We start from the raw sequence: 19698 nt of genomic DNA on the forward strand, positions 1-19698 counted from the left end.
AAATGAACTAATAGTTATCACCTTGCTCACCCAGTTGATTGATTGCATTGATAATTGCAAACATTTTTGTATTAACTTATTAGGTTTAAATATGTGACGCATTTTCACTTAAATATACGCTAAGAACTAGTAAAAAAAAAAATCTAAACAATGGACGTAATCAAATTTGAAATTTTTGTTTAATTTTTTGAAAATATTAGAGTTGAAAGTTTTTACAGAAAGGATTTTGGGTATCTCATTTTTGTCATGTCATAATTCTGAAAAAGACGAAAAAACTAAATATTATAGTGTATAATCAACCAAATTACATATGAAAAATTCCTCTGTAAAAACCTTAAAGGTTTAAAAATGCTCAGTGTGGTGTGTGTAAGAGCTGCTGAAGTGGAGATTTATGGCTCAGAGTAGGGGAAAATACTCTTGGCCTTTTAAAAATCTGTATTGTAATTGAAATCTATTGACACAAATAGATAAAGTGCTATAAAAGAAATACTTAACAGTGTCTTTTGGGTGTTTTCTTTCCACTAGTCTGAAAAAACACTTCATGAAAAACCAAAGAGCCCAAAATCTCAAAAAGCCTGCAGTGTCTCCCCTTCATTTTCCTGTTACACAAAATAAAAAAACTTGTCAGGAACAGACAAACTTCTTATCTAATAGTAACGTCACTCAACAACACCAGAACTTTCTCTTTTTATTATAAAAAAAGTTTGTCCATTTTGCCCAGATTATAACACTCATGAATCATATAAGAATAATAGAAAAAATAAATATTGTATTATTGATTTTAATTGCACAGAACAGTTTGAATTTCTCTTAATCAGCATTTTTGTATTGGTGACTGAAGAGATGAATGAATAAGAACAGTTTGATTCAGTGACAGTGAAAGGCGTCCAAAACCGACTGTTTTATATCCCTGAGTATGATTTAACAGCAGTATGGTGAATGTGTTCAGATCCTCTGCTGTGGTGTGTGTGTCTGCAGGAGAGTTCGTTTGACCAGCGCTGCGCTGTAGAAGGGGCAGACGTACAGATTGAAGTAGAATAAAAAGTTACAGAAGAACAGAGGAACCATGGGCCACAGCAGCACAAACACAGACTCCTTCATCAGCACTGACAGCAGCTCCTGCCAAACACACTTAGGGAGCGTCCTGCAATCACAACACAACCATCAGACCTCAGTCATGTTAGGAGCACTTCAAATATGTAGGAGCTCAGTCACAGTTTCAGGAGCACATTCTAAACAATAATCACAAAATCTGATCAAAAATTAGCCATTACGAGCTGATATTTGACTCCTTAAAGTGATTTACAGGGAATTTTGTTTGTTACATTTTCATGTTTAATGAGGCTCAGACGTGGCAATCAAATTCAAAAATTCATGCTGAGATTAATGTTTTAAATATCAAGTTTTAAATACAGAAATATTAAATGATTAACTGAAAAATCTGCCACTGATTTAATACTGAATCATTCATTCATTTGATTCGTTCAAATGGATGGTTCATTCAGGAATAAAGTAAGTGAATATCTTTATGAATACACGGTAAAAAAACTACATAATTTGCTACCTGGCTGCGTTTAAATTTTAAGTTCAGTCAACTCAAAAAAAAAAAGTTTAGTCAGCTTAAAATGTTAAGTTGTACTAAGTGACAACTTAGATATTTGAGTTGATTCAACTTAAAATGTGAAGGCAGCAGGTAACTTACCTAGATTTTAAGTTGAACAACTCCTTTTTTAACATTTCAAGTTGACTAAACTTATTTGAGCTGACTGAACTTAAAATGTCAAGGCAGCAGGCTAACAAGCTATTTTAAGTTTACTCAACAAATTGTGTCTTTTTTTTACAGTGTGGGAAATTAAATCACCTCACTAGATTCGTTTAAAATCGCACGTTCATTCATAAACCAAACACCTTTGACTTGTTTCAGGATACTTTTGACGAAGAAATAGAACAAAATCAGGCAATAGTGTTATAGTCAGACGATGTAAGTCACTTAATAATAACCTCTTGTTTATTTAACTGCTGTATTAAATCAATATCTCATTTACAAACTCTTAAAAAATGAGAAGCTGTCACTCGTGTTAGTTCATCGCGATCTCCCATAGCTCTATTATAATCACAATCAGTCTCTTATTCACACTCTCTCTCTCTCTCTAACCTCATCTGTCCTCTCTTCAACAGCGTCCAGAAGAAATGCACATCCAGCACAGACAGAAACACGGCGTGTAACATGACGACGCGTGACGTCCAGTAATGAACGCTCATCCAGTGCCAGGCGAACGCAGACAGCAGCTGATAGGGCAACAGGAAGTACATCAGCAGAAACTCCGCCCACTGGCTCCAGCTCGGACGGTCCTGATGTGGAACATGCGGAAAAAGAGTTGCAATCTTTGAGTTTTGTTATCTTTGACAAATGATACAGCAAATCAGGTCCATTTTCAGCTGAAGTATATCTAGTTTCTTTTGCGTATAGACTGGATTGCAATTAAATCTATGAAGGCAAGACATTATTCTTTCTATTGTCATAAGGTCTGAAAGTCTGAAAAGTGGTGTGTTTGAGAGTGAAAGGCAGTGGCGCACCAGCGGCGTGTCGATCAGAGCGTCTGGTGTGGTTTGTGAAGGGCAGCTGATGTGAATGAAGGGCAGGAACGTGTCTCCGTAATCAAACAGGAACACATAGAGCAGCGTCAGACGAGGAAAACTCTGCAAACTCAACTGCAGAAACAGAGTCTTCCCTAAATTCAGATCCTGAGGACAAGAGAGAGATGATGCTCAACAATGTTAAAGGAGAAGCTCACTTCCAGAACAAAAATGTACAGATAGTTTGCTCACGTTCTTGTCATCCAAGATGTTCGCGTCTTTCTTTCTTCAGTCGTAAAGAAGTTGTTTTTTGAGGAAAACATTTCAGGAATGTTCTCCATATAGTGGACTTCTATGTTGAGTTTATGCAGTTTAAATGCAGCTTCAACGAGCTCTAAACGATCCCAGCCGAAGAAGAAGGGTCTTATCTAGTGAAACCACTGGGTATTTTCTAAAAAAATTGACAATTTATACATTTTTTAATAGGTATGCCCCGAAATTAAAATTCTTTGCCAAAGCTGAACAAAATCAAACATGGTCTTTAGTGTTTTTCCCACATGTATTTTGCCCATTTGTTTGACCATTGCTTACATTAAATAGCCAATATTTGCTTTTCACAGTTTTGTCTTGCTTTAAAAAAAAAAAAAAAAAAAAAAAAAAAATATAAAACAACAATTTAAAAATATGTACTTAACACTGAACATTAGTAACATTCTAGTAGACATTACAGCCTACCAACAAACCACAACTAAACTTCAAATTAATAAGTTAATAAAATTATATTCTTTGGCCATTTTTAAGAGCCGCTTCTTGAATCAGGCATGTGTTTTTAATGAACAAATAAATGCAGCCTTGCTGAGCAAAGGACAATGTTAGAATAAATGTATTAATAGAGCTGTTGGAATGATTGTTAGCATTATTTTTCTCTTTTTTTATTTTATTTGACAGAACAAGAGTAAAATGACAATACTAACATTTCTGAATGTTGTCTTTTATTTAGTGGTAAACCCGCAAGAAGAGCTCAGTCCTAGTGTTTGCTGGCAGCAGCAGATTTGTGAATGATTGTCATCTTTGGTCTTTGAACCCTGGCTAAGGAGCCGCTGTCAGAATAAACACAATTGGTGTCTGGTGTATTAGACAACAGAACGTTCTGGAGTTGATGGACTAATGGTTTGAGGCCACTTTTGTTTATTCACCCTTTTCGCTTATTGTGCCGAAAACCGAAAAAGCCTTTTCTGCTATTTTCGGCCGAATAATTTGGTCCCTGAACATTTGGTGCATCCCTTATTTAAATTGTACATTTTGTTTAGAAAATACCCAATGGTTTTGCTAGATAAGACCCTTCCTCCTTCATCTGGGATCATTTAGAGTCCTTTGAAGCTGCATTTAAACTGCATTTTGGAAGAAGTCCACAGACGTCCACTATATGGAGAGAAATCCTGAAATGTTTTTCTCAAAAGCATAATTTCTTTAAGACTGAATAAAGAAAGACATGAAGTAATCCTTTAACGATAATGAATGCACTCGAGTAGCTCACCTTGTATTGCCAGAGGTTCTGTGAGACCCGGCGCTGTCTGAGTCTGAGCAGCTCCTCCAGGATGATCCGTCTGTGAGACTCATTCCTGATGTTGAACGGAGCCGCAGACAGATCTTCATCGCTGAGAGCGAACAGCAATCTGACACACAGGGATTACACATTTCAGGTGTGATATGTATGTGATGGTACTCTAGAAGCTCTCTCTCTCTCTGTTTTCAAAGTGGATTTCAACACAGAATCAGTGGAGAAATTAATTGGCGGTGGAACATGCTTTTACATCAATGAAAGGTGGTGAAATTTCCTCATATTATCTGCAATACAATCATTACTATGTTAAAAAATGCTTGCGCTAACATCTCTGCTTTCCCGTTTCAGTCTGGGCACAGCTGTTGATATTCAACATTTAAAAGAATAGTTCACTTGCAAAACAAAAATGTCCAGATAATGTCCTCACCCCCTTGTCTTACAAGATGTTCATGTCTTTCTTTCTTCAGTCACAAAGAAATTATGTTTTTTGAGGAAAACATTTCAGGATTTCTCTCCATATAGTGGACTTCTATGGTCTTCCAAAATGCAGTTGAAATGCAGCTTCAAAGAGCTCTAAATGATCCCAGACGAGGAAGAAGGGTCTTATCTAGCGGTCTGTCATTTAAAGTACAATTATATACTTTTTAACCTCAAATGCTCATCTTGTCTAGCTCTGCGATGCGCATCGGTTAAAGACAGCTAGGGTATGTGGAAAAACTCCCATCTCATTTTCTCCTCCAACTTCAAAATCATCCTACATCGCTGCAGAAGAACAGACCCAGTGTTTACAAAGTGAACGTGCGAAGAAGATCAAACACTAAGATAACACACTTTGCAAAAAAAGGTAAAACAGCGATGTAAGGTGATTTTGAAGTTGGAGGAGAAAATGAGATGGAAGTTTTTCCACATACCCTAACTGTCTTGAACCGGAATACACATGTGCATTACAGAGCTAGAAAAGATGAACATTTGAAGTTAAAAAGTATATCAATTGTACCTTTTTTATCATTTTGCTAACTCGGGGCACCATAGAAGTCCACTATATGGAGAGAAATCCTGAAATGTTTACATACAATAAATACAATTTCTTTAGACTGACCCAAAATGAATTATATTTCTTGTTCAGCCACTACAGAGAAGATCTGGCTGTAGTGTGTGTGTGTTACCTGCCGTTGATCTGCTCCCTGCGGAAGGTTTCCTTATATTGATTGGTCCAGACGCTCAGATGCTCCACCCACAGAGTGACATCATCAGTGCTCCACCTGCTGAGCGGCTTACTGAGCAACACCTCATGACTGGAGCTGACACTGAACGCACGCCACACTAACAACACCATCTACACACACACACACACACACACACACACACACACACACACACACACACACACACACACACACACACACACACACACACACACACACACACACACACACACACACACACACAACACACACACACACACACACACACACACACACACACACACACACACACACACACACCACACACACACACACACACACACACACACACACACAACACACACACACACACACACACACACACACACACACACACACACACACACACACACACACACACACACACACACACACACACACACACACAAACACACACACACACACACACACACACACACACACACACACACACACACACACAAACACACACACACACACACACACACACACACACACACACACACACACACACACACACACACACACACACACACACACACACACACACACACACACACACAAACACACACACACACACACACACACACACACACACACACACACACACACACACACACACACACACACACACAACACACACACACCACACACACACACACACACACACACACACACACACACACACACACACACACAACACACACACACACACACACACACACACACACACACACACACACACACACACACACACACACACACACACACACACACACACACACACACACACACACACACACACACACACACACACACACACAACACACACAAACACACACACACACACACACACACACACACACACACACACACACACACACACACACACACAGACTGATTCATTGTGCGTCTGATTGAGAAAATGAACATCATGCATTAACCAGGACCAAAATTAAAGGGGTCATCTGATGGCCATTTTCCACAAGTTGATATGATTCTTTAGGGTCTTAATGAGAAGTCTTTGATTGAAAGGTAGTATAAAACACTCTTTTTACCTTGTCAAAATCAGCCCTCCATTGTGTGACTCAGGTGCAGAGGAAGACTCTAATTGAGCGATTGAGGCGTTCTGTTGTTGGATGTAATCATGAACACAGCAGTCCTCATTTACTCCTAACATCTGAGCCGCTGAAGACGCAGAGGATTAACATTACTTTAGTTTTTTAAATGAAAACGCTGATCCCGATCTACACATGCATCTATGTTCGTGCGAATCGTTCCTGATGCAGCTTCACCCACAGCAGAAGTCAGGATAAGGGTTTTTTTATGCTTATGTTCTTACTTGTGTCTTACTTATGTTCTCTTGTGCTTGTTGGCAAGTTTCGCAGCTAAACGCGACTAAAGTAAACGTTACGGCTCATCATCCCACAGCAGAGAGGGGCGGGGCGAGCAGAGCTCATTAGCATTTAAAGGGTCCATGCGATAAAATGAGTTGATATTTTGCAGAGCTGATTTTGACAAGGTAAATGGTGTTTTTTACACTACTATTGAGAATTTTTAATCAAAGTATATTAGAGACTTTTCATTAAGACCCTAAGGAACTATATGAACTTGTGGAAAGTGCATCCAATGACCCCTTTAAGTAAAGATCATGTTCCATGAAGATATTTTGCATATTCACCCTCAGATTCCAGATTTTCAAATAGTTGTATCACAGCCAAATATTGTCCCAATCTTGCAAACCAGACATCAATGGAAAGCTGATTTTAATGTGTAATTGACTGGTTTTGTGGTCCAGGGTCACAATTATAAAAACTCCACAGTTGTGTATAATCTGACTGAAGTGTGTGTGAACAGATCTGGATCATGACTCGCTCGTCTCTCACCGGAGCAGGATGTTGACTTTGGGAAGGCCCACCCACAGCGCTCGGCATTCTGGGCAGTCGGTGCGGACCCTGGGCAGAGCGGACGCCCACCAGCTGGCCAGACAGTGTCTGCAGAAGCTGTGTCCGCAGGTGAGTGTTGTTGGGTCGACCAGAACCTGATAGCAGCAGTGACAGCTGAACTCAGACGCAGACAGACCTGCCTCCTCCTCCTCCTCTTCTTCAGACTCACTCAGCTCCAGCTCCATAGGGATCCTCACATCCATCTCACTCTATAAACACACACATATGATTATATAACAGGACAGCATGACTCTTGTGAGTGTTTGAAGATAGTTAATGTCTTACTTCAGTCTCAGCGCCGGCTCTCAGCTCCTCGTCTCTCTTCTCATATCGACTCTTTCAGTTTGTTTATATAAACGCTCATATCTCTCTGACCACAAAAGAAGAGAAAGAGAAACTGCTCAACTTCAGTGCAGCACCTTCTTACTCAAACACACGTGATTTAGTGTATTCCTGGGGACTTTCCATTGACTTCTGTTGTTTTTCTACCAAAAATACTCGACCTTATGTAAACTAAATTTTCATTTGGGTTAATTGAAGATTAAAAGAGACGTTTTTGTTCTTAATCATCTGTCATTTGAGTTAGAAGGACAGTGGAGGTTGTTCTGGTTTCCTGCGTTGTCGATTTAGCTAAACCCGGATACACACCAACACACTTTCAGTTTCACTTTTAATGCGCTGTGTTGTTAATCTACCCCTGCCTATAACACAAAAAATAAGCATTAAATATTAATAAAAGAGCACAAATTTGACAGAAACATCAAATTATATGGTATTTGATTTTTTTTTTTTTTTTTTTTTTTTTAATAGATCACACTTTCATTAAAACATTTGGTATTGGTTTGAAAATGGTGTATATTTCACACATTTGGCTTGAGTTTTCCTTTCATTTACACTTTTTTCGACCAGCAGTTGTTGACAGATTGTGATGCTTGAAGTGAAAAAATGTTTGAATCATATGGTGTTATAAGATTAAGATATTGTGAGTTTTGAAAAGCTATGTTCTTTGCTTTTTACAGCTGGTCCGATTTTTTTTTTTTTCCACAAATACAATGGCCATTCTATTGAGAATTAAGTTTAAAAAGTAAAGGAATTTAATGAGTAAAAGAAAAATATATATTTTTTCTAAAATAATTTTTATATTGTTTTAAATAAGTCGCTTCTGCTCTGATCCAAAATGTAGCAACATATGTTTACTATTTAAAATAATTGCTTTCTATGTGAATATCTGTTAAAATGTAATTTATTCCTGTGATCAAACCTGAATTTTCAGCATCATTACTTCAGTCTTCAGTGTCACATGATCCTCCAGAAATCATTCTAATATACTGATTTACTGCTCAAGTAACATTTATTATTATTATCAATATTAAAAACAGTTAAGCATATTTTAAATTGATGAAAAGTGATCATTTATGTTACAAAAGATTTCTATTTCAGATGCTGTACTTCTGAACTTTCCATCAAAGAATTTGATGATCTACAGTATCATTGAATTTGATGATATATAATTGAAATAATACTCATCTGTTTTCGACATAATAATGTTTTTTTGAGCAGCCAATCAGAATATTACAGGGTGTCTACAGGTTTGACCAAGTTAAATTTAAGACATTTTAAGACTTTTTAATACCATTTTCAAACAAAATTTAAGACCAAATTGAAAGTCCCGCAAAAGTCTAGCACAAAACTATGAAGATATTTTAAATTATTATTTTATTTAACTGATTATTCTTGGGAATATTCAACAGAAAACACTATTCCAGAAGAAGAAATTATTTTCTATTCCATGACAAAGTCAAGGCTCTCACACACTTTGAAGCCAATGTAACAGTGTAACAAACACGGATTTTGAGTCATGGATCGGATCATTTTTCGGATCAGCAAAAAAAAAAAAAAAAAAAAAAGTTTGTTTTTTCCTAATTACTGAATGCTTACTTTAGGTAGGCTACTTCTCATCCACAGCAAAAACTACTATCTGAACTAAAGTTCAGTAACAAAACAAGAACAATTACACAAATGACAAGTGTAAATGAATACAACATAAAGTTAGTAATAAAATCAATAACACTAGTATTCAGGAGGGGAAATTTAATAATTGTAAAATAACTAGTGTTTCTCACTGCAGGTATTTATAGGACGCTGTCTCTTTAAGGCCAAATGCCCAAACCGAATACTGGCACGCATCTCTTTCTCAGCTGTTTCGGTTCACTGAAGACATAAACGACTGTTAAACAGAATACCAAAACGGGTATTAAGACATGACTTGGTATGTACGTTTCCGTTCAAATAGCAGTTAAAGAGGAATCAATCTGTGTGAATCGCGCCGCGCGCCTCTCTCTCCTCTCTCTCTCTCTGCGCGTGCTCGCGCCAGTTGTGTGCGGCAACGTAAAAACATGTGCTAATTATAAACTTTTACTCTATGATGGTTAAACTTAACAGCTAATCTGCGATTCAAATGCGTGTAGTTGGGCGGAAACCCGCTAAATATGGCAACACTGAGGCGTTGTCAAGCAAGCGCGTGTCTAGCAACAGAACAGATTTAGAACCTGCGCAGGAGATTCTCCTCCAAACGATAAACTTTTCCTTTTCAAAGTGTAAAAAATTTAAGACCCTTGGATTTAGATTTAAGACAAATTAAGACATTTAAAGGCCTTATTTTAGGACAACGGAATTTAAGACTTTTTAAGACTTTTTAAGGATCCGCGGCCACCCTGTATTAGAAAGATTTCTGGAGGATCATGTGACACTGAAGACTGCAGTAATGATGCTGAAAATTCAGCTTTGATCACAGAGGAATAAATTACATTTTAAAATATATTCAAATAAAAAAGCTGTTATTTTAAATAGTAAATATATGTCACATTTTTTCAGTTATTGCTGTAGTTTGAATGAAAGAGACTTTAAAAAAAACATCTTGCTGTTCAAAAACTTTTGACAGGTAGTGTACTTGACTTTGACTTCAGTAATACAGGCTATTATCAATTCAACACGACACACTTCGACAAAAGTGTAATAGTTTGTGTGACTGGAAATAACTTTAACAGTTCAATCGTAAAACATCTGACAGATATTAAAGGTTTACTCACATCTGACCGTTTGAATGGAATCAGCGGGAATCTGGTTTGATCTGATTCGCAATCATTAGATTAACTGGATTCCTACTCGACTAGATCACTGTTTTTAAATAATAATAATAATAATAATAATAATTCGTCTATATAAAATATTAACAGTTTGTTTTTAATGTAATGTAAATTAAAATGACTAGTTATTTTTTTCCGCGCTGAGCAGGATGAACCAATCACATTTGCGTGTGATGACTGGATAACAGTTTTCGATTTAAATATTTTTTTAATAATATAATAATAATAATATTTTTTTTAATCACTTGAGGTATTTAAATAGATATCTTAAGTATGAATTATTTGGATTTGATATGTAAAAATAATTGGGTGACTCATAGTCGTCGTGACTGACTCCTGAGGGTGAACGTGAAAGCGGCGCATCGAGCCTCAGAGCGCCTCCTGCCGGAACACAGCGAGCGAGCGGAAGTGCGGGCGAGTGTTTCCGGCGGCGGGGGTTAAAGCTTCCAGTGTGTGTTTGTGTGTATAACGCTGCTTTACAGGATGGAGGTCACGAGACAGAGTAAGACGATCAAATTAACCAAATACACCACCGTTAAACCCCACGCAGACACCGCGAGCGCGCCTGTTAAAGTGACTGCGTGTGTGTGCGCGTTCGCGACCGTGTGTTAGTGATGTGTGCGAGCGTGAGCGCGTGCTGATATGATGTGTGTCAATCTGTGTTTGTGCAGATTTTAAGGAGGTTCTTCCAGAGGTGTGTGTCGCTGTGCAGGAGGCCGATTTCATCTCGATAGACGGAGAATTCACAGGTCTGTGTTTGCTCTGTGTGTTTGTGTGATTATGTGCTAATGTGCGTGTGATTGTGTGTTAATGTGTGTGTGTGTGTGTGTTGTAGGAATCAGTGATGGTCCATCAGTCAGTGCTCTGACCAATGGTCTGGACACACCAGAGGAGAGATACACGAAACTGCGGAAGGTAAACACACACAAACACACACACAGTTCAGAGATGCTGTGATTGTAGCTCAGTTCATGTCAGTGTTTCCCAGCTAACAAATTTTGGTACCCAGAACGTTCTGGGAACGTTAGTTTTTGGTTCTCAGAACGTTCCCAAGAACATTCTCTGTTGGTTAGCCAGGAAAGTTTTCTTAATGTAACTAGAACGTTCCCTTTAGTTCAGGGGAACGTTCTTAGAACATTGTGGGAACGTTCCTGGAATGTTCTTTTTAGGTTAGGGGAATGTTCTGGGAACCTACTGGGAACATTCTGGGAACGTTCTCTGTTGGTTATAAAATTAAAACCTAAAAATAATCTGCAGGGAATGTTCTGGGAACGTTCTCTGTAGGTTAAAAATAAATATAAAAATAACCTACAGGGAACGTTCTCTGTAGGTTATAAAATTTAAAATCTAAAAATAACCTTCAGGAAACGTTCTGGGAAGGTTCTTTTTAAGTTATAAAATTAAAAAAAATTAACCTGCAGGGACATTCTGAGAACGTTATTTATAGGTTATTAAAAAGAGAACTTACAGGGAGCCTTCTGGGAATGTTTGCATTTGGTTCCCGAAAAAACAAAAAACAAATGGGAACCATATGGGAACGTTAGGGGAACGTTCTGTGTTTGCTGGGTTGTTCCTGGTTGGAAATAATATATTATTAAAACGTGATTTTTGAGATTTCTTTAGATACATTGGCCATATTCATCTGTGGCAGTGCTGTATTTGTTGTTTTGTCAACACATTATCAAAGTTCAGTTCAGTATTAATATTACTGTAATGTTGCTGCACACTGTCCAGGTTTATTTAGACAAAATAACACTTATCTCTTACTTTCCACATAAAAAACCATATCAATATATTCTCCAGATATTCCTATAGATGCAGTAGGGATGCACTGAAATAAAAATTATTGTCCAAAGCTGAGGTTGAACAAAATTAAATGCTGGCCTGAAGGCCGATTACCAAACACTGTTTTTTTTTTTGACCATATTTTTTGCCAATTTTTCACCATTGCATAAACTAAATAGCCAAAATGTGCTTTTTACAGTTTTGTCTTGCTTTAAAAAAATAAAAATAAAAAATCAATTACAAAACAATTTAAAAATATTTACTTTACACTGAACATTTGTAACATTCTAGTAGACATTATAGCCTACCAAGAAAGCACAGTTTAACTTAATTTAATGAACAAGTTAGTAAAATAATATTTAAGAGCCCCTTCTTGAATCAGGCATGTGTTTGTAATGTACAAATGAATGCAGCCTTGCTGAGCAAAGGACAATGTTAGAATAAATGTATTAATAGAGCTGCTGGAATGATTGTTAGCATATTTTTGTCTTTTATTTTATTTGACAGAACAACAGTAAACAGACAATACTAACATTTATGAATGCTGACTTATTTTGGTGTAAACCCACAAGAAGATCTCCGCACTACTTTTTGCTGACAGCATAAGATTTGTGAATGATTGTCATCTTGCAGATTTTCCTCACGCTTTAGACTTTGATCCTCTGTTTGATCGCATCACGCCGTTGCTCGCTGTAATTTATTCAGTCTTTTTGGCTGAATAATTTTAGTTGTCGAACATTCAGTGCATCCCTAATGTGTAGTTTAATAATGATGATAAAAAAGATTTAATTAGTGAAATGAAAATATGATTTAATAAAAAAAAATAAGAATGAAAACACTTACTTAGTGGTACAGTATTGCATGATTTGTAGATTATAGTTAATAGTTTACACTTTGCATGAACATTGGCAATTAGTTTTTACAAGGTATCATTACATTTGTAAGGACGCTTACAGGAGCACCTGATCAATGACAGAAATCTAACCTTCCTGTTATAAGGCCATATTTGACTCCTTAACGTTTTTTTAAAGACTCCTTTTTTTTATCTTTGTAATGCCAATTTTCTAACTTTATTAAATGTATGTCATCATTTGTGCCAAAAAATAATTTACAAACTTTTATCAAATTTTAATTAAACAATAAATGCAATTACAGTAATTGAATCAGAGTAAGTTACCAGTCAAATTAAATCAGCATCAATAATTCGTCTTTGCACAGAAGAACACAAATGTGGAATATTTACAGACAGGAGTGAAGCAAGTGACTGGTAGATTTGTTCAAAAATGCAATTCATTTATAAACAAAACACTGTTTGTTTGGAGATGCGTGAATCAGCTGCGACTTTTTTTTTTTTTTTTTCATTGATGAAATGTACTCCCTCAATATTACCTTTTCTATAAAATCAAAAAAGTATAAAACCATTGTGTAAATTTCAAATGTACAAACTCCCTTCATAATAATTAAAAAGCTGTTGCAATCTCTCAAACTTCCATTTTAATGATTGAAGCTCTCTACAGCGCACACTGAGTCTGTTCTTTACATTGTGTCTGCACTGTTATAATGAATGACAACAACTGCACATGTAATCTGAGTGGTCATGCAGTGGCTATTACTACAGACATCATAATGGATCATTAAAGCTCAGATGAGCTGCTGTTCAGTGTGTGCTAATGCTCTCCTGGTTTCCTGCAGCACTCCATGAACTTCCTGCTCTTCCAGTTCGGCATCTGCACCTTCAGATACGACCAGAATCAATCCACGTGAGCCACATCACAGCATTCATCTTTGTGCATTTACTGTGTCTGCTTTAATGATTTCAGTCCGTCCAGTGGTTACGGTTCAGAACTGTAGATGTTCTAATGATGGTCTCCGTCACACAGGTACATCACTAAAGCCTTCAACTTCTACATCTTCCCCAAACCCTTCAGCCGCACGTCTCCAGACATCAAGTTCATCTGTCAGGTGAGAGACCGTTTGTGTCACTAGTTAAACCAGACTGACGCTTGTGGATCATCTTCATCCTCATCCTCTTCCTCCAGAGCTCCAGCATTGATTTCCTGGCCAGTCAGGGCTTCGACTTCAACAAGGTGTTCCGCAGCGGTCAGTGAGTTTGACTTCCTGTCTTGTGATTGGTTGGTGGTGAGCGCTGTGTGTTTGACTGACAGCTGTGGTTGCCATAGGGATCCCATACCTGACGCAGGAGGAGGAGTCTCAGCTGAGGGAGCAGTATGAGGAGAGGCGGAGTCAGATCAATGGGGCGGGGCCTGCCTTGTACACGCCCCCCTCAGGGATGAGCGTCTGTAACGTTCCTGAAGACCAGAGAGACTTCATCAGGACAGTGGAGTGAGTCTCTCTCACACACACACACACACACACACACACACACACACACACACACACACACACACACACACACACACACACATCCTCTGCTCGAGTGTGTTTCCTAGTCTAGCTTTCCTAGTAACTATTATTTTACACTATAGATGTTGTTTAGTTCTGGTTTTGTTCCTATATTGTAAGTGTCTAAATGTGACCCTTTAATAAATGTGATGGCTGAGATTTGAAAATCTGCAATCTGAGGGTGCAACAAAATCTAAATATTGAGAAAATTCCCTTTAAAGTTGTTCAAATGAAGTTCTTCGCAATGCATATTACTAATCAAAAATACATTTTGATATATATTTATGATAGGAAATTTACAAAATATCTTCATGGAACATGATCTTAATATCCTAACGATTTTTGGCATAAAAAAAATATAGTTTTGACCCCTACAGCGTATTGTTGGCTACTGCTACAAATATACCTGAGCTTTTTAGACTGGTTTGGTGCTGCTGGGTCTCATATATCACTCTCTAACCACAAGAAGATGGATAAATTAAATTCAGTTTTTCTTATTCTTTTTGGTTATTTATTCGTTTTAATTCCAGTGTTTTGTTTTATTATTTTTGTTTAATTGTGCTAATATATTTGACTGTGCTTTGGGTTATCCAAGTGTTATTTGTAGTTCTATATAGGGGTGGGCGGATCAATCCTAATATCGAGAGTATCGATACTAACATCGGTATCGGATCAATACTAGCCTGCTGAGATCGAAACTTTTAGTTCTTTTTTTTTTTCCTCTACGCTTAATCCATTTAACAGTGAGTAGACGTGTATATGCTGCTGTTTTCACATCTCGTATGCAAACATTGCTGCTACACTGTTTTGTTGTCATGCCATCACGTGACTCCAAGCGTAAGCGGATACTTTTAGCTAAAGCGAGATATGGAACGGTACAAATTTGCTTCTGTGGCAACTCCAACTTAACCACATTATTTTTCAATGCAGAAGTAAGCTTTTTTCTGTGAATGTACAAGATGTTCGCTTCATTAGGCAAAGTAGGGACATAATGAGAAATAACACTGTAATAAACGGATAACTTTTTGTGCTATCCACCCTGTGTGTTTATAAATAAGACAATACATTAAAATAATATGGTTAGAAACGCCAGACCCATTAAATTTCTCGAATTTGGCCTTTTTATACAGTATCACTGTCTTTAACCATTAAGCCACTAAACGTTTTCATTATAAATGGTTTTCTATCAAAGGAAAACACTTAACGTGCATGCACTCTGTGTTCATATCCTGGGGTGCTTGCCTGCAGTTCATTTGCATCATCAGTATACTGGGTTTAGCCTTTTAATATTACTTTTTTTTTTTGGCTTAAATACATTAAGCCAAGTTTTTGTTTAGAAGTTATTGTTTATTACATTTACGTTTAGACATTTAGCAGACACTTTTATCCAAAGCGACTTACAAAAGAGAACCTGGAAGCAAACAGAATCAACAAAAGAGCAATAACATGCAAGTGTTATGACAAGTCTCATTTAGCCTAACACAGTACATATATAGCAAGGGGTTTTAAATTAGATAGATAGATAGACAGACAGAATGAAAAGGAAAGCTAGTGCAAGTCTAAAATGTTTTTGTTTTACTAAGAATATAATTAGAATAGAGAGTGCTAATGAGTCAAATAAATACAATATAATATAATATTTTAGTCATATCAACATTAGTTATTGTTAATACACAAAGTGTAATTGGTCATTTAAGTTTGTTTTTGAAAGGGAAAAGTATCGGTGTCAGCATCAGCGATATTGACCCTGTTCTTAATTGAAACGATTAAAAATAGTTTTTATTATTGGAAGTCAGGCTAGAAATCTAGATAAAGTGTGAATCTTCACTTAAAAACACGTAAAACAGAAACTTAAATTTGTTGTTTTTACTTTCACTGAAATGGTTTAAAATTAGTAAAGTAGTAAAACAGAAATAAAAAAATATGTGAACCTGGACCACAAAACCAGTCTTAAGTCGCTGGGGTATATTTGTAGCAATAGCCAAAAATACGTTGCATGGGTCAAAATTATTGATTTTTCTTTTATGCCAAAAATCATTAGGAAATTAAGTAAAGATCATGCTCCATGAAGATTTTTTTTTTTTTTTTTAATTCCTACTATAAATATATCAATGTAATTTTTGATTAGTAATATGCATTAAGAACTTAATTTGGACAACTTTAAAGGTGATTTTCTCAGTATTTTGATTTTTTTTTTGCACCTTCAGATTCCAGATTTTCAAATAGTTGTATCTCAGACAAATATTGTCCTATCCTAACAAACCATATACCAATAGAAAGCATATTTATTGAGCTTTCATATGATGTATAAATCTCAGTTTTGTCAAATTTAACCTGATGACTGGTTTTGTGGTCCAGGGTCACATATAGAAATGTTAAAAGTGACAAAAGCACATAGCGATTACTGAAATTAGACTAAAAAATATACAAATCAGAGCTTGTTCAAAAAAGTAATCAGTGCTGAAATAACAGTAATGCATTTTTGTATTTCACTTAATTTGATTTGAGATCAGAAGTAGTAATGGAGTTTAGATGTGCATTCACACTACAGCTGTATTATATACTGTAGTGAGTGAGGACCATTATGAGGATGATGATGAGGATGATGATGAGGATGATGATGAGGAGGATGATGATGATGATGATGATGATGATGATGATGATGATGATGATGTGTTGCAGGCAGAAGGTTGAAGCTCTACTGAAGAACTCAGAGCAGACTCTGGATCTGGAGCCCTGCACCGGGTCAGAAACACACTCCTGCTGTTGACCTCATTCAAACACAAGTGTGTCATAGAGATCTGACCGGAATATAAGTCTAATTATTGTCTGTGTGTTTCAGCTTTCAGAGGAAGCTCATCTATCAGACACTCAACTCAAAGTAAGTCTGTCTCTTCTGTGTGAGTGTGTGTTATGAGCTGTGTCTTCATGTGTCTGGTGTTTCCTGTGTTTCAGGTATTCTAAAGGTCTTCATGTGGAGACGCTGGAGACTGAGAAGGTACAAACACACTCACTAATGCACATTATATCTTCATCATCAGACTCTGATCATCTGTGTGTGTGTTGCAGAAGGAGCGGTTCATTCAGATCAGTAAGGTGGATGAAGAGGAGAGGAGGAGGAGGGAGCAGCAGAAGCAGCAGAGAGAGCAGGTGTGTGTGGTTCGGTCACATGATCTCTGCTGAGTGATGTGATTGGCTGACAGTGTGTGTGTGTTCCAGGAGGAGCTGAATGACGCTGTGGGCTTCTCCAGGGTTATCAGAGCCATCTCTAAATCTGTGAGTCTCACACACACACACACACATAATGATTCTGATATGAACCGTCCTGATCTGATCTTGTGTGTCTGGCGCAGGGTAAACTGGTGGTGGGTCACAACATGCTGCTGGACGTCATGCACACCATCAATCAGTTCTGTGGGCCGCTGCCTGAGGTAACGTGACCACACTAGAGGATTGTGGGATATGTGATGTGTCTCAGTCTGATGAGCTGTGTGTGTGTTACAGGAACTGGATGACTTTAAGGAGGTGGCCATGTCTGTGTTTCCCAGGTAAACTCGCATCTCTGTTCACCTGTGTGAGATATATTGTCTGCGATAATATCGTAATTATTGTTTTAATGTGTGATTTGACATTACCGAATATTCAAGTCTATAAGTGAGGTTAAACTAGTGCATGTGCGCATGATTCAGGCTATTAAAATGCATTTATATAACTTCATATGACATCACATGAAGAGAAACATTTTTTCTTAAAATCATTATGGTTACAAATGTGATGCTGCATTAATACAAAAGTTCAGTAAACGAGGTCAATTAAGGGATGTTTTAGATGCTATATTGCCCGTTTTTGCTCCATTTTTGCCAACAAAAATCATTCCAAACACAGCCACAGCACTGTTTAGTGTCTCAGAGCAACTTGACTGTGTTTCTGAATAAATCAACTGTTTGAATGATTCGGTTCAATCGCTATGACTCGCTTATTAATAGTGACATGTTGCCTCCTGCTGGCGGGTTTAATTTCACCTTTAAAGTACCTTTTAATTTTTAAATAATTTCAAATATCGTTCTTAAACATTTGTTTAAAATATCAAAACTGTTTATGCATTTGTTACTGCAGCTTAAAGCTTTTGTCTCTCCAAACTGCATTAAATTGTGTGTAAATGCTTCTAAATGCTGCTTCAGATGCAATTTCTGCAAAGATCAATTGCAAGAATTTGACTAAAAAGTGATGCACACTTTGAAAAAAATGGCTTTATAAACACTGCAAAAAATGCTTTTCTTACTTAATTTTTGTCTTGTTTCCAGTCAAAATATCTAATAATTCTTAAATCAAGAAGGATTTTCTAGACAAGAAAAAAAGTCTTGTTTTCAGAAAGAACAAGTCAAAATTGAGGTTTTTCAAAACAAGCAAAATCTGTCAATGAGGTAAGCAAAATATTTCAAACAGAAAACAAGATTTCTTTTGTTTTATTTTGAGCAAAATCAAGACTATTTTTACTCGTCTAGAAAATCCTTCTTGATTTTAAAATTAAGACTTTTTTTGAAAAGCATTTTTCGTAGTGAAGGTAAAAATGCCCATAAAAGGAAAAAAAACTTAAATACTTCCTATCACTGCTGACCACACAGAGTATAATAATATTAATAACTTTAGGAGTCAGCTGTCCACGTCCTTAAAAAATCTGCACAATCACACACTTTGCAAAATATCAACTAATTATAGTTATCAATAAAATCACAGAAATATTGCTTATTGCTTATTTATCTTTCTCTTTCTCTGTGTTTCAGGCTGTTAGACACCAAGCTGATGGCGTCCACGCAGCCCTTCAAGGTGGGTTGTGTGTTTTATTATAGATCTGCAGCTATGTGTTTAATGAGTGTGTATTTAATGTGTGTTTGTGTGACAGGAGATCATCAGCAACACATCACTGGCTGAACTGCACAGACAGCTGAGAGAGAAACCCTTTAAATCACCCACCACCGGTACATAAACACACTCAGACTATTACTGCACTCCAAAGGCAAAGCGCAGTAACTACACATTTGGTCTAAGTTGAG

At 37.0% G+C, this 19698-nt stretch overlaps 2 protein-coding genes across 2 annotated transcripts in view; one reads left to right on the forward strand and one right to left on the reverse strand.

Annotated features, from left to right (window-relative positions):
• Positions 1-722: 722 nt before the first annotated feature.
• Positions 723-7928, reverse strand: LOC141336187 (bifunctional apoptosis regulator-like). The gene is made up of 6 exons (XM_073841726.1): positions 7596-7928; positions 7251-7519; positions 4115-4253; positions 2578-2745; positions 2156-2352; positions 723-1144 (listed from the first exon to the last, which is right to left on the reverse strand). Exons 2-6 carry the CDS (start codon positions 7511-7513, stop codon positions 946-948), a joined length of 966 nt encoding a protein of 321 aa, XP_073697827.1. The 5' UTR covers positions 7514-7519; positions 7596-7928; the 3' UTR covers positions 723-945.
• A 2922-nt stretch (positions 7929-10850) lies between these two features.
• The window catches only part of LOC141336282 (poly(A)-specific ribonuclease PARN-like), a 14217-nt gene continuing 5369 nt past the window's right edge, over positions 10851-19698 (forward strand). The window contains exons 1-16 of the mRNA XM_073841838.1: positions 10851-10958; positions 11128-11205; positions 11292-11371; positions 13934-14001; positions 14122-14203; positions 14281-14341; positions 14422-14584; positions 17327-17389; positions 17487-17525; positions 17600-17642; positions 17714-17794; positions 17864-17920; positions 17998-18075; positions 18149-18192; positions 19429-19471; positions 19548-19627. Of these exons, the coding sequence (XP_073697939.1) occupies positions 10940-10958; positions 11128-11205; positions 11292-11371; positions 13934-14001; positions 14122-14203; positions 14281-14341; positions 14422-14584; positions 17327-17389; positions 17487-17525; positions 17600-17642; positions 17714-17794; positions 17864-17920; positions 17998-18075; positions 18149-18192; positions 19429-19471; positions 19548-19627 (1079 nt within the window). The 5' untranslated portion in view covers positions 10851-10939. The remainder of the gene's footprint in view (positions 10959-11127; positions 11206-11291; positions 11372-13933; positions 14002-14121; positions 14204-14280; positions 14342-14421; positions 14585-17326; positions 17390-17486; positions 17526-17599; positions 17643-17713; positions 17795-17863; positions 17921-17997; positions 18076-18148; positions 18193-19428; positions 19472-19547; positions 19628-19698) is intronic.

The sequence above is a fragment of the Garra rufa genome, chromosome 6 (assembly GCF_049309525.1).
Source record: "Garra rufa chromosome 6, GarRuf1.0, whole genome shotgun sequence".
Taxonomy (NCBI): domain Eukaryota; kingdom Metazoa; phylum Chordata; class Actinopteri; order Cypriniformes; family Cyprinidae; genus Garra; species Garra rufa.

Coding starts and splice junctions, on each gene's coding strand:
- LOC141336187 (XM_073841726.1), bottom strand. CDS start 7,513: ATGGATGTGAGGATCCCTATGGAGCTGGAGCTGAGTGAGTCTGAAGAA. Junction 2,746..4,114: donor AGAACCTCTGGCAATACAAG/GTGAGCTACTCG, acceptor TCTTGTCCTCAG/GATCTGAATTTAGGGAAGAC. Junction 1,145..2,155: donor TTGAAGAGAGGACAGATGAG/GTTAGAGAGAGA, acceptor TTGTGATTGCAG/GACGCTCCCTAAGTGTGTTT.